Source organism: Halichoerus grypus, chromosome 11, assembly GCF_964656455.1.
Source record: "Halichoerus grypus chromosome 11, mHalGry1.hap1.1, whole genome shotgun sequence".
NCBI classification, from domain to species: domain Eukaryota; kingdom Metazoa; phylum Chordata; class Mammalia; order Carnivora; family Phocidae; genus Halichoerus; species Halichoerus grypus.
The window spans coordinates 12,899,073-12,914,983 of NC_135722.1; the positions used below are offsets into that span (position 1 = coordinate 12,899,073).

Sequence of the window (15,911 nt, forward strand, 5' to 3'; positions counted from 1 at the left end):
TTACAAAGGGTCCTGTGACCCAACACGTTTGGGAAATACTCCATACTCTTTCTGTCTTAGAGATTCAAAATGCACACTTCCATGTACTATACTTCTGAGAAGTCCAGTGGTAAACAAATATGATATTAACTTAGAATTTTTACTACTTTTGGCCTTGGAGTCCTTTTCATGTTGAGCTTGTGAGAATGAGTTCTCAGGACTCCATTTTGGGAAATGCTGGGTTAGGGCAAATTTTGTCTGCATTGACACAACGCTTGTCTGCATTGACATAGCCATCAGATTTTGTGATGCTGGAGTGAGAGAAGCTTTCTATTGTTTTGCCAGCCCATGCCACTGGCTGGGCAGGATGCTGCTCGGCCTGATGTTAGAAGCCTTTGGTATGGCAGCTTGCTACTGGCCACGGCTGTCAGCACGTTGGCCAGCTGGAGGTGTCTTCTGTCTCTGGGGCCATTAATGGCTTCACATCTTGGCAGAAGGCATTTGGGCACTGTCGGGTGATGGGATAAGGTAAGAGCTGTATACTTCCAGGATCTGGGGAAAGTTTTCTATTCTTGACTACCCCTGGAAATTCTGCTCTGCTCACCCTTCATGGGTGTTTGCTTAATATTTTCTTTTGTACCCCAGTCTACCTCAAATGTCTTTATGGAGTCTTGCCTGCTATCCTAGTGCACAAAAATTCCCTTTTCTACCCTTAACTTTTCATGCTCCCATATACATATCAGCATGGCAATCACTGCCTTCATGGAGTTTAACTTGATTGTCATGTTTGGTCATCATATTCTCATCCACATATATCCTGGCTACTGTCCTGAGGATGTCCTCAGGGAGGGGAAGACTTCCCTACTGGGGATCCCACCTAATAGCTGGCACAATGTCCATAGGACCCTCTGTTATGTGTTTACAGCTTGATTCTAACAAATCCCAGGAGAATATGTAAGTGATCACCATGTTTTACAGCATTGTGATTCCCATGTTGAACCCTTGATTTAGAGCCCAAGAAACAAGGAAGTGATAGAAGCATGAAGTTGATGTTGCTTTTCTCAGATTAATATTGCATTGGCTGGTTTTCAAATACTCTTTGAATGATGTTGCTGTAGCATATTGATTGCTGATTTTTCCTTTTTTTTTTTAAAACATAGAAGCACGAATATGATAACAAAGAATTATTTATGAACTGGACTTCATTTCCTAATATTAGGTACAGGGAAACATTCAAGCAAAAGTTTTTTACAAGAAGCTATTTGCTCATGGGACGCCTGGGTGACTCAGTTGGTTAAGTGTCTGCCTTCGGCTCAGGTCATGATCCTAGGGTCCTGGGATCAGGTCTGAGTCAGGCTCCTTGCTCAGTGGGGAGCCTGCTTCTCCCTCTGCCTGCCACTCCCCCTGCTTGTGCACTCTCTCTCTCTCTGTGACAAATAAATAAATAATAAATAAATAAATAAATAAATGAATAAAATCTTTTTTAAAAAAAGAAGTTTTTTGCTCAAAACAATTTCTCCAATAGCCTCAGAAACATGTTGAGATTCCTAAATCCCTAAATTACATGAAAGGTTATAAAATTTTCATAGAGATTGATTTATCTGGAGAGGTAACATAGCCCTTCTGCCTGATGAACAAGCCTCTCTTGCTAATGACTGATCTTCACAAAAACTAGGAAAAATCAGCAATCAATATGCTACAGCAACATCATTCAGAGTATTTGAAAACCAGCCAATGCAATATTAATCTGAGAAAAGCAACATCAACTTCATGCTTCTATCACTTCCTTGTTTCTTGGGCTCTAAATCAAGGGTTCAACATGGGAATCACAATGCTGTAAAACATGGTGATCACTTACATATTCTCCTGGGATTTGTTAGAATCAAGCTGTAAACACATAACAGAGGGTCCTATGGACATTGTGCCAGCTATTAGGTGGGATCCCCAGTAGGGAAGTCTTCCCCTCCCTGAGGACATCCTCAGGACAGTAGCCAGGATATATGTGGATGAGAATATGATGACCAAACATGACAATCAAGTTAAACTCCATGAAGGCAGTGATTGCCATGCTGATATGTATATGGGAGCATGAAAAGTCACTGGGAGCTCAGAACAGACAAAGTGATTGATGGCATTGGAGCTACACATACATACGTATGTATAGATCTGTGTCAAGAGTGCAGTCTCTGGAATTAAATTAAAAACCTGGTTCCACCATTTAGTTATGTGGCTTAAACAGGTTGTTCAATTGTTCTGAGTTACATAATGTGAAAATAGGGATTATAGGTTTTTCATAATCTGAAAATGGGGATTATTTTGTTAAAGATCAATGAGATAATAGATTTTGTATATGTGGACACATAGAAAGCCTATACTAATGTTAGCTAATAATAAGTATGATTCTCTCTCCAGGATTATAATAAAATTTCTTACATAAAAGAACATTCCTGGGACACCTGGGTGGCTTAGTCGGTTAAGCGTCTGCCTTTGGCTCAGGTCATGATCCCAGAGTCCTGGGATGGAGCCCCATGTTAGGCTCCCTGCTCAGCAGGGAGTCTGCTTCTTCCTCTTGCTTGCTCTCTCTCTCTGTCTCTCAAATAAATAAATCAAATCTTATAAAAAAAGAACATTCATGGCATTTGTCCATGAAATGATGCTGTTGTAAAATTTGATTCTTCCACAAAATGATTTTGCAAGAGACTTATTCCTAGTGTTTGATTTTTTCCAGCTTCCTCTTTACAATTCTTAGAGCAAAGGTCTCATTTTGTCTACCAATTTCTCTGCTTCCCTTTATGTTCACATCTTCCAGAAAATGTGAAAACTCACAAGGATCAAGGAAGCACATTCCTTACCTTTTATTCTTTTAAAAATCATTGGATTATGGTGCTACTGTGCACTGAGGTTACCTCAATGAAGTTTTTGAAGTTTACGATAAAGTTCTGCAGAATAATTTGCCTCAAATAGGAAGCTTATGTTCACTTATTAAATGGGTATTTCAACATTAAAATCACCTTTACAGATTGGCTTCTGACAAAGTGGCTTTGTGTTATAGTGGGTTAAAATTTCTTGATTAAAAATTATAAAATTTGTGTTTAGATAAATTTTAATTTATCTAAATGTGTTTAGATAAAACATAATATGCTTTAAACTTTTCCTGGGAACAAGGCAGGAAATAGATAAAATGAAGGAATGAAGTCTCCGGTATGCTTTTAAAGTTATTTTGATCCCTGTGTCATTTACTAGAAAAGAGAAGAATTGAAAAAAAGCTCATTGTATATTTCTACAATTTTAGGCACAGATATTACATTAAAAAAATTTTTTTTTATCATTATGTTAATCACCATACATTACATCATTAGTTTTTAGATATTACATATTTTTATTGAAAAAAAAAGAGTCTGCATAGAGGAAGAAAGCTAACTCAGTGACAGGTGAAAAGGAATAATGAGAAAATTCTTTTTTTTTTTTTTTAAAGATTTTATTTATTTATTTGACAGAGAGAGAGATAGCAAGAGCAGGAACACAAGCAGGGCGAGTGGGAGAGGGAGAAGCAGGCTTCCTGCCGAGCAGGGAGCCCGATGTGGGACTCGATCCCAGGACCCTGGGATCATGACCTGAGCCGAAGGCAGACGCTTAACAACTGAGCCACCCAGGCGCCCTAATGAGAAAATTCTAAAAGAAAGTGGTTGAAATCACATTGGTAGAATTTTTTATAGTTCTAGGAGCTGGTGAAGTCCAAAGCTGGGGCTATTTGGAGATCTTTATTATTTTTATGATGATTTAAATCCTCACGTGCTGAATTGCTAAGCTTCTGAATGTGACCATACTCATAAACTCTTACCTGTCTCTCTGGTCACCAGCTTTAGGGCAACAACTTCAGAAGTTGCCGGGAGATAAGAAAACAATATGTTCATTTGGTTAATCATTACAGGTCTTATCTTTGTTAATATAAATAACCTTAGAACTGATTCTCTATCATTAAGATAAAGTCAGGATATGGCTTTGGCATATGAGCATAATGTAAATGAAGTTATCTGTTATTATTGACATCTCTGATTCCCTCAAATTCCTTGATATATAGGTACTCACAGCTAAATAACCTTTTAGCAACAAAATAAATGACAGTTCAACTTCAGGTCAAATTTTATGCAAGATGCTTCTTTGAGGAGAGTTTGTAATATTAGTGAATATTTGGTTTCTTCTTATAAGCAGTTTTGAATCTAGTGGGGAGAGAGCAAGATGGTATACAGGGATAACTAAACTTGCTTTAGGTATGGTGGAACAACACAGAACTTTATAAATCATTTTAATTTATCTTTTTTTTTTTAAAGATTTTATTTATTTATTTGAGAGAGAGAATGAGATAGAGAGGGGGAAGTGTCAGAGGGAGAAGCAGACTCCCTGCTGAGCAGGGAGCCCGATGTGGGACTCGATCCCAGGACTCCAGGATCATGACCTGAGCCGAAGGCAGTCGCTTAACTAACTGAGCCACCCAGGCGCCCCCATTTTAATTTATCTTTAATAATTTTGAAATTAAGATACCTAGACAGTAACATATAAAAGGTGAAAAGTGATTTAACATTTTAAGGGTATTTTTTTTCCCCCAGAGAAACAAAAACTAATTTTTTAATATAAATAAGTGTTTCCCATGCAATATTAAATCCCATGCAGTTTACCTGGGCATCCTACATTTTATCTGGGAACCCTAACGTTGGGGGAAACACAGTAAGAGACTTATTCCTAGTGTTTGATTTTTTCCAGCTTCCTCTTTACAATTCTTAGAGCAAAGGTCTCATTTTGTCTACCAATTTCTCTGCTTCCCTTTATGTTCACATCTTCCAGAAAATGTGAAAACTCACAAGGATCAAGGAAGCACATTCCTTACCTTTTATTCTTTTAAAAATCATTGGATTTTTTTTTTTTAACTGTTATGTTAATCACCATACATTACATCATTAGTTTTTGATGTAGTGTTCCATGATTCATTGTTTGCGTATAACACCCAGTGCTCCATTCAGTACGTGCCCTCTTTAATACCCATCACTAGGCTAACCCATCCCCCCACCCCTTCCCCTCAGTTTGTTTCTCAGAGTCCATAGTCTCTCATGATTCATCTCCCCCCCGATTTCCACCCCCTTCATTAAGGGTACTTTTTGAGTGCATTGCAAAGTCAGAAGGATTCACTGTGTGTGTATGTTAAGGAAAGGGAGGATATGAAATTATTTAGTCTATTATAAAAGCATTTTTTTCTTTAAATTCTTTAAGATGTTGCTCCATTGTCTTTCTACTGGCATTGTTTCTGAGAAATCTGTTTTATGCTTACTCATGTTCTGCTATTCACAATGTGTCTTTTTTTTTGCTTGAATGTTTTTAAGATTTCCCTTTATTACTGGTTTTGAGCCATTTGATTTTGATATGTCTTGGTGTCATTTTTGCATGGAGTTTTTTTGTGGATCTTGAATTTGTGGGTTTCCAGTTTTCATCAAATTTACAAAATTCTCAGCATTATCTTTCAAAAATTTTTTTATATCAACCTTGTTTTTCCTGTCCTTCAGGGACTCCAATTACACAGATGTAAACTTTCTTGAAGTTGTTCCCAGCTCACGGATGTGCTGTGCATTTTTCTTTTGATTCACTTTTCTCTTAATTTGGATGCTTTCTATTGCTGTGTCTTCACAATCACTAATCATGTCTTTTGGAATGGCTAATCTATAGTTAATCCCATCCCATTTTACAATCAGACACTGTAGTCTTTACCTGATCTTTCAAACCCCTTCTTAACTTTTTTTGAACATATGGAATACAGTTACAATAATTGTTTTAATGTTCTTGATGGCTAATTCCAACATCATTGGCAGTTCTCAGTTTGACCATTGATTTTTCTCTCATTATGGTTGTATTTTCCTGCTTTTTGTGTGAATGGTAATTTTTGATTGGATGCTAGGCATTGTGAATTTTACCATGTTTAGTGATAGATATTTTTGTATTCTTATAAATATTCTTGAGCTTTGTCTGGAACACAGTTAAGTGACTTGGAAAGAATAGGATACTTCCCCCGCAAGTTTTTATTTAAATTCAAGTTAGTTAACATATAGTGTAGTATTGGTTTCAGGAGTAGAATTTAATGAGTTGTCACTTACGTATAACACCCAGTGCTCACTACAACAAGTGTCCTCCTTAATGCCCATCACCCATTAACCCCTCTCCCCCAAACAGTACAATACTTTTGAGTCTTGCTTTGTAGATTTGTTAGTTGGAACAGGAGCACTGTTCAGTTTAGGGCTAATTATTTCCACTACCGAGGCAAGTTTTTTCTGTGTGGTCTATCCAATGCATCATGACTCCTGAAAGTTCTCCAGTCTGGTTAGTGAGAGCAGCACTATTCCCAGCCTCATGTGAGCATCAAGTGCTGTTATCTATCTTTTCAGTATTTCCTTCTCTAACCTCAAATTCTTTCCTGATGTGGTGTACTGACAGTACTCAGCTAAATAATTAAGGGGGACCCTCTGCACATCCAGGGTTTTGTCTCTGTGCAACTCCTTTTCTTTAGTATCCTGTCCTGCAAATTCTAGTTGCCTTGGTCTCTCCAGATTTTCAGCTCCATTTCCTTTAGGAAGTCTACTAACCTCTCTGCACTGTGATCTGGAAACTTTCTTAAGGCAGAAACCTCGGGAAATTTTAGAGCTTATTTGCTTTTGCCTCTCAAAAATCTTTATCCTTTATTGCCTGATGTGTCTTAAAACTATTATTTTATAGATTTTGTCCACTTTTTCATGTTTCAAGTAGAAGGATATATCCAATCCCTGTTACTCCATCGTGGCCAGAAGTAGAAGTTCTGGAAGGGGCAAGTATTTTGAAGTTGTCCAAACTATATTAAGTCCAAGCCACCTTGAAGTTTTATTTTATACTACCTGCAATGAAAAGTAGATAGATTTTGCAGTGGGAAAGATCTAGATTTGAATCTTGAAACTACTATTCAATAGGTATGTGATCTTGGGCAACAGCTGTAACTTCCCTCAACCTCAGTTTAATCTTTGATAAAATGAGATGGAAAAAATTTACTTTAAACCCAGGGAATTCTATGCATTATTGTTTTGATGTCAAAATATAAGCAGTAGGTAGATTGATGCTAAAATAAATAAGAGTTAATCTGTAGTTTGTACTTCCATGAAACACCTAAAAATAATGAGATAGATCTATATGTATTCTTAGGAAAAATGTTAATAACATACTCTTAGGGAGTAAAGCATTTTGCAGAAAAATGTGTGGGATGTGAAGTGATTTTTAATTAAAACTCTGTGTGTGTGTGCACTTATGTAGAAAACACCATCTGGAAGAATATATGATAAATTTAAGTAAGTTGAGGAGTAGAAATAAGGGTAACAGAGGCTCCCTCTTTTTAACTTTAAAACTAGCTATATTTAAAAAAATGGACACATAATTTCTTTTGAGATAAGAAAATTAATAACAGAAAGAAGCCAGATTCAAGAGAGATAAGAGAAGCACATGGCACCGTTCACACCATCAATGCGCAGTAGCCAACAAGCACCAGGAGCACTTATGTGTCAGGCGATGTTAGGCTTCTTTCACGTGCTACCATGAGGAAGACCACCTCACACCTCAGAGGGACTATAGCGTTGAATGAGAGGAAACTGAGAAGACTTTTGTAGGATTTAGGCCTGTGCTGGGTGATTCTAAAAAGGATTTAGGAAGTGGAGGCAAATTCTGTTTTGAGTGTTATCAGGAATTTGGTGATTAGATATTTTTGCAATTGGTACCTAAAAAGAGAGAAATTAAAAGTGTTTAGGGAATAAGTGTTTACTCATTTTAGGTGGAAAGTGGAATGTTTAGCTACTTTTTTAGCTGTCAAGAGTTCTTGTTCATGTTTTGTTTCAGACATCGTCACAGAGTGGCCTTTTCTCAGTCATGGAGTGGCTTTGTCTTATTATTGCTCATATTCTATAAAAGTTGTTTAAGTTCAGTTGGGAACATTATGGCTAAAATGCCAGCTGTCCTCTCCCTGGTCATTGTATAACTTCTCGATATAATTGAGAATTCCTCTCTCCATTTATATATATATTTTAAAGATTTTATTATTTATTTGAGAGAGAATGGGCAAGAGAGAGAGAAGGAGCAGGGGGAGGGAGAAGCAGACTTCCCGCTGAGCAGGGAGCCTGACATGGGGCTCAATCCCAGGATCCTGGGATCATGACATGAGCTGAAGGCAGATGCTTAACTGACTGAGCCACCCAGGCGCCCCTCTCCATTTATATTTTTTACTTTGCTGAAGATAAGATGACTCTACCCAGCCTTGGAGTTAATTATATTGGCATATTGGCTCTAATCCTATAGATTTTACTATGGTTCCTATCTGTCAAAATAATGTACAGCAGAATAGGAAAAATGCAATTTGGTTTATTTACAGGGGATTTGTCTTGAGATTTTTTCCCCCAGGCTAGTGCAGGCTAATTTTTCACCAAGTGATTTCTCCACAAAGAGAGTTTACAGTTGAGGTCTATGGGGGTAGTACCTGTTCCTTTGAGCATCTGTAATTCTAGATGCTGAGATAGGATCAAAGAAAACAACCTTCATTAGTTAGCTTTCTGCTGAAGGAGAGAGGAGTTTCCCAAAGGGGAAAGTTTTCATGTTGAAAACCTTGGGAGACTTTCTATTGACTCTGTGTGTGTGTGTGTGTAATGAGGGCATTTTTATGTCTGCCACACCCATGTTGAAATAATCCTTGTTAATACTCATTTACGATTCACATTTATTGAGAGTTTATTAGTGCCACGTACTATGGTTTCTATTCATTTGCTTACCTATTTATTACTAATGAACCGGCAAACAAAAGAATCTCATGAGATATGTACTAGTATGGGAAGCAAGGTTTGAAAGCCCAACTAACCTGTAAAGGGACGCTGCTGGTGAGTGGCAGGGTTGGGATATCAATGACATACTAAACCATTCAAAATCCTGTGCTCTTAAATACTACTTTCCTGTGGACCATGCAACTAAAGAAACACTCTGCATATATAGATAATTATAGATATTTGGCTCTGACTAATGTTACTGAATCAAAACCTCCAGGGCTAGGCTATAATTATTTGTACTTTAAAAACTTTTCCTGGTCACTTGAATGCTGCTGTCCATAGACTGGTATTTAAAGACCACTAGTATAGGCTACATACTCACATAACTTCCAGTTAGAAAACTGTCCATATTATTGTATTTTATCACCATTTCTTCATTCAATATTTATAGACTACCTACTGTGTCTAAGTCTCTATACCAGATGTTAAAGGGTCATAGAAAGACAATGTATCTCAACTACCTTATAAATAATAGTGAGGGTCTTATAGATAAGTAAATAATGTAGAGGGGAAGTGATAAATAATAAATAATATTTATTGCTGCAAATAAAGTGCTATGAGTATTCAGTGGAAGAAGGAATTATCTCCAGGGGTAGAAAGTTGGTAGGAAACAAGTGCTAAGCTGGGAAAACTTCAGGGAGAGACTGACTCTTGAAGTAGCAGTACAATTTGGGCATATAAAGGTGTGCTGTTTTACATGGTATATACACTGATTAACTGTATATGGCTTCCTGGCTTTGAAGAAGTAAGCTGCCGTGTTATGAGAGAGGTTATGGATAGGGCCATATGGATAAGAACTGTGGATAGACTAAGAGCTGGGAGCAACCTCTGGCTCATGGCCAACAGGAAGGCAGGAATCTGTCTTACAACTGCAAGGAGATAAATTGTGCCAATAACATGAGGGAGCTTGGAAGCTGATCCATCCCCACTTGAGCCTCCAGATGAGTTCCCAGTCCTGGTTGACACCTTGATTGTAGCATCTCAGAGGATGTAGTTAAGCAGTGTCCACATTCTTGACCCATAAAACTATAATATAATCATCATGTTTTTAAGCCCCTAAATTTGTAGAAATTTATTATGAAGCAATAGATACAGATTTTGGAATTACAACAATACAGATTTATTTCCCTATTGAGGAATACTCACTGTCTTGGTCTTGTCTTCCCAAACAACGCTGCAATAAATATCTTTAAATATATGGCCTTATAGACAACAAATGATCAAACTAGAAGCACTTCTTTCTAATCCCTTTTAGGGCTTCCTTTACATCTTGGTTTCTCAGGATGTAAATGAGGGGGTTTAACATGGGGATCATAATGCCATAAAACACAGAAGCCACTTTTTCTTGCTCTTGAGACTCCTTTGTCCCATGGTGCAAGTACATGTAAGAGAGAGTCCCGTAGAACACAGTGACGGCTGTCAGGTGGGAGACGAATGTGGAGAAGCCTTTTTTCCTCCCTGCAGCAGCAGATATCATCAGGATGGCAGCCAGGATATGTATGTAGGAAAAGATGACAACCAGCACAGTGAACATCAAGTTAAACCCCACAAAGACCGTTACTAACATGATGTTGAAGTCAATGTTAGAGCACGAGAGGGCAAGAAGTGGGGGTTCATCACAGAAAAAGTGGTTAATTTTATTGGATTTGCAAAAGTTCAATGAGAAAGTAAAACTTGTGTTTACTGAGGCATTCAGGAAGCCTATGAAGTATGAACCAACCAGGAGCTGAATGCAGACTGTCTGGGACATGACTGTTGGATAGCGGAGTGGGTTGCAGATGGCCACTACCGGTCCACTGCCATTGCAGCCAGGATGTAGCAGTCAATTGTTGCAAAAGCGCCATAGACTAGTAATTGCACCATACATCCTATGAATGAGATGGATTGCTCTGTTTCTACAAAATTTTGCAGCATCTTGGGAGTGATAGCGGAGGTATAGCAGAGATCAACAAATGCCAAGTGTTGGAGGAAGAAGTACATCGGGGTGTGAAGGCAAGAATCAATCTTGATGAGTAGGATCATCCCCATGTTACCCACCAGGGTGGCCACATAGATCACTAGAAATAGTATGAAAAGGATATGCCAAGACTTGCGTTGACCATCAAATCCCAGGAGAATGAATTCAGTTACTTCAGTGCCATTGTTTTGTTCCATAGCTAGCAAAGATTAAGTATCATCTGAAAAGGTGCCAAGAAATAAGAGCTGAGAAAGCTAAGACCACGTGATCCTTTAACTTAATTCTGCAATTGGCAATGATATAATATTTGGTTTCACAGTGGAGTCAGAGGATATTTTCTATGGAATAATTGACTCTGCATTTAAAGTCTATACCTTGACATCTGACTTAGATAATTTAGATCTATACTTTGGGGAAATTGCCATGGATCAGTTTCTTTGTTCTCAGGGTGCAAGCTGACTTCTTAATTATATTAAGAATTTAATTTTTCTTAAATATATTTCTTAAATATATCAATTAGGGAGCATATAAAAACATACTCTTAAAAATTAAGCTTTCTTTTATGCTGCATACATTTTAATTCACAAATCCCAATTTACATAAATACAAATTATTATGTATGAAAATCTTGAGTTACCCATAAATTTCTATATAATCTTGCTCTAATTTATTTCTGTATTCTCATCTTACTCTTTCTGCCTCCTTAGTAATTCTGCTCTGGCCATCATGAACTCATGCCCAAGTAGAGTGTTTATCAAGTTATCTATGGTAAGGGACCATTTTCTTTGTAAAATTTGTAATATGTTGTGGACCAATATTTTTGCATATAGCAATAAAAAATTCTCAGCATTGTCAAAATTCTGTAATAGTTTTAGATTCTCAATCTCACTTTCAATAGTTATCACATCATAGAGTGGAAATAGAGAGTCCAACGACTGGTGCTGGTCCAAGGACCACACATTGAGTAACACTACTCTATGGTATCCATACATCATGATTTACCTATATGCTTTCCTAGCAATGGAAAGTAGGTTGCCTACTACTTATTTCCACTACAAGTACCTCAGTGTGAAATTTTTTCTAGTGACAAACATTTTGAATCTTGGGGCATGCATACATTTAACTTGACCAAATTTTTCCAGATCACATTGCATAATGGATGCACCAATATACACGCCTGTTAACTGTACATCAGGGTTCCCGTATCCTTACTTTTTTGTGAACATCATTGGTATTTTGTTAATATTTTTTATACCAGGAAAATAGTTGTAAAGTGACATCTCCATTTTAATTTGTTTTTTTTTTTTTCTAACCAGAAGTGAATTTGATCATTGTAGAATATTTTTCTTAGAATTTTGGAATCATATTTTTTGTCAATATCTCTATGAGTTAATTTATGGATGGATGCTTTTTTATGTAGATTTGAACACTCTGTTGTTAACTTGACAAAGATTTTCTCACATTCTGTTATTTATTAACTTTGTCTATAGTATTCTTCATAGACCAGGAATCTTTAAATTTAGAATAATAATTCATCATTTTTTTGCCTTTTGGTTTGTTTTTTTGAGAAAAAATTGAATAAAGCCCATTCCTGCCTCTGTTCATTTACCCAGGAGAGTCAAACATAGTAATAAAACTTAGTTTCCATTTTATACTGGTTTGCTACTACATGGTGTTTGTTGAAGCATATTTTATTTCATCCATATAATTTGAAAAAGTTATTTTGTTTTTACTTAATTTTTTTATTTTTATTTTTTTTTTTTATTTTTTTTTTTTAAAGATTTTATTTATTTATTTGAGAGAGAGAGAATGAGAGACAGAGAGCATGAGAGGGAGGAGGGTCAGAGGGAGAAGCAGACTCCCTGCCGAGCAGGGAGCCCGATGCGGGACTCGATCCCGGGACTCCAGGATCATGACCTGAGCTGAAGGCAGTTGCTTAACCAACTGAGCCACCCAGGCGCCCGATTTACTTAATTTTTTTAGAAGAAAGTAGATTAAGTGGATAGAGAGTGCTAGTAGTTGGTGTGTGTGTGTGTATGCATGTGAAATATTTAAATATTTTTAAACCATTAAATTATTTTACTTGCTATTTTAAAATTTACTCACACAAACACTGCCCCTGTTATGTTATAGGAAAGTTATATCAAACATTTATGAACAACTAATTCTAATATTATATAAACTTTTTCTGAAAATCACAGTAAAGAACATTCTCCAATTCATGTCAATATAACATTGAAACCAAAATAAGTAAAATATGAGAAAAGAAAATTAGAACCAAACTCATTTGTGAATTTAGATGCAAACAGTTTAAATAGACATTCACTGAACAAATCCATCCATGTATTAAACAATTTATAGGGTCTCAAAAAGGTTCTAGAAAATAGCTATTCTCTTCCTTTTCCAGGATTTGAACAAATTGATAAATAAAAGATAGTGTCTGTATGGGGACCATAATATCACCTTTGGACACCTGGGGGAAATTTTAAGTTTATTAATTTATTTTTTTAAGATTTTATTTTATTTATTTTATTTTTTAAAAGATTTTATTTATTTATTTATTTATTTATTTATTTATTTATGTGAGAGAGAGAGAACACAAACAGGATGGGCAGACACAGAGGGAGAAGCAGGATCTCCATGGAGCAGGGAGTCCCGACTGGGGGGACTCAAACCCAGGACCCTGGGATCATGACCTGAGCTGAAGGCAGATGCTTAACTTACTGAGCTCCCCAGAAACCCCTAAGATTTTATTTTTAAGTAATCCCTACATCCAACGTGGGGCTCAAACCCACAGCCCCAAGATCAGGAGTCCCATGCCTTACCGATTGAACCAGCCAGGCACCCCGAAAAGTTTTTTATTAGTCAAGTTATTTGCTGTCAGTGAATGCCATAAGCAGATAGCTTTTCCACCCAGTCTTGATGGCAGGGATAGGAACATGCACCTTGCATGTGGTGGGAAAGTGCATCTGGAATGCAGGGGAGTGAGGGATTCAGCGGGCTGGCTGCTGCCAAGAATATGGGCAGAACAGAGCATGCCAGGTTGTTCTCTTTTACCAATCAGATATATCATACCATCTTTTTAGGACCTTAGTGGATAAAATGGAGAGAGTCTATGATTATACAAACAGATTTCTTCGCAGGAAAGAAGCATCAGAAGCAGGGAAAAGGTATTTTCCATCAGTAATCAAGACCTATTTGTATTTATCTCAGGAATGAAGGCATTTTTAAATACTGGATTTTATTGATAAAGTTGATAAAATATATCAATTTATTGATATAATTTGTCATAGTAATATATTCTTTGAAAAGCCATATGATTTTCTCAATAGATATAGGACAACTATTTGGCAAAATTCAATAAATTTTCATGATTAACTAGAACAAAAATGAAAACAGGTGGGGACTACATTGCTGGACTAAATATTATATTTACTATTAAACCATGAGATGCAATGCCTGTAAATTAAAGAACAAGACAAAGATGCTTATTATGACTGAATCTGTTTAGTATTTTTCTGGAAGCCAGGACAAAATGCAGAAGACATGAAAGGTAAAATGATTATGAGGAAGAAACATAGTTGTTACTATTTTTAGATAATGTAATTGTCTCTATAAAAATCCTGGAGACTTGACAGATAAATTCTTAGTGAGCCTAGTAAAGTTACTAAATAGTAGCTTAATATATAAAAATCAATTGCATTTCTGTTCACCAGAAATAATTAAAAATGTTATTTAAAAATTCATATTTACAATAACATAAAAAATAAAGTACCTAAACATGTTCATGACCTTATTGAGATAATACAACTTTATTTAAAGGCTTAAAGAAGACCCAAACACAGACCAGGATCATGGAGAGGAACTCAATATTATAAACATTACATTTTCCCCCCATATTAATCTACAAATTCCATATAATTCCAACCAAATTTTGAAAGAATTTTACATACAGCTTGATGAAGTTATTCTAAAATTTATATGGGAGGGAAAAGATCTAAAAAAGCTAAGACAATTTTTTAAAGGACAACAAGGTGAGAACTTATTCTATCAGATATCAGAACTTCTTAAGAAGTGGTAATAATAAAGACATTATGGTATGGTATGATGTGAAGGTGATCAAATGGATCAATGGAATTGATAAAAAGAAATAATAAACAAGTCCACAGGTCTATGGAAACTTGATGTCTGAAACCAAGAGCATGTACTTGAATGAAAAATGGTCCAATAAACTGGAGCTATAAATGTTTATACATGTGAAAAATAATACTGTATTCCTACCTTACATTTTACAAAACTAATTTCCAAGTGGGTTAAAGATTTGAATTGTAAGGCTTTGAGAGTAAAACAACAAAATATCCATGCTTTAGATATATAGAAAAATATTTAAACAGGACGTGAATGCACAAAAAATGAAACATTGAAAATTCAACCATATTTAAATTAAAAATACCAACATTATAAGAGAGAAAAGACTAAATACTGACTAGAAATTTACTTAGGCAAATTTGTTTACAATACATATAAATATTAAGGAATTATTAATCAGTATATATAACAAATTTCTATAAATTATCCCAAGGGAAAAATTTACAAAATATATAATCAGGATAATTATAGAAGAGAAAACCTAAATGGTCAAAAGAAATATGAAAATACACACAAGTCTCTCTGATGACTTCCCATTCAGTTTTCCATTCCTTCCCCTATGATCCTCTGTACTGTTTCTTATATTCCACATATGAGTGAAACCATATGATAACTGTCTTTCTCTGTTTGACTTATTTTGCTCAGCATAATGGGAAGTCATCAGAGAGAGAGAAAAACCATGAAAGGCTCTTAACTATAGGAAACAAACTGGGGGTTGTTAGAGGGGAAGTGGGTGGGGGGGATGGGGTAACTGGATGGTGGGCATTAAGGAGGGCACACGATGTAATGAGCACTGGGTGTTACATGCAACTGATGAATTGTTGAACTCTGCGTCTGAAGCTAATGATGTATGACTATATGTTGGCTAATTGAATTTAAATTAAAAAAGTAAATAAAATCTAAACATTCTCTCCAGTGAGAGAATGCCTTTTTAAGAAAAAAATACAACTCACTAG

General features: G+C 36.1%; 1 protein-coding gene across 1 annotated transcript; it reads right to left on the reverse strand.

Annotated features, from left to right (window-relative positions):
* Positions 1–10,074: 10,074 nt before the first annotated feature.
* Positions 10,075–11,011, reverse strand: LOC118525742 (olfactory receptor 5AK3-like). The gene is given in 2 exon segments (XM_036076611.2): positions 10,075–10,643; positions 10,646–11,011. Coding segments are annotated over 2 exon segments (927 nt in total). The 5' UTR covers positions 11,004–11,011.
* Positions 11,012–15,911: the final 4,900 nt, after the last annotated feature.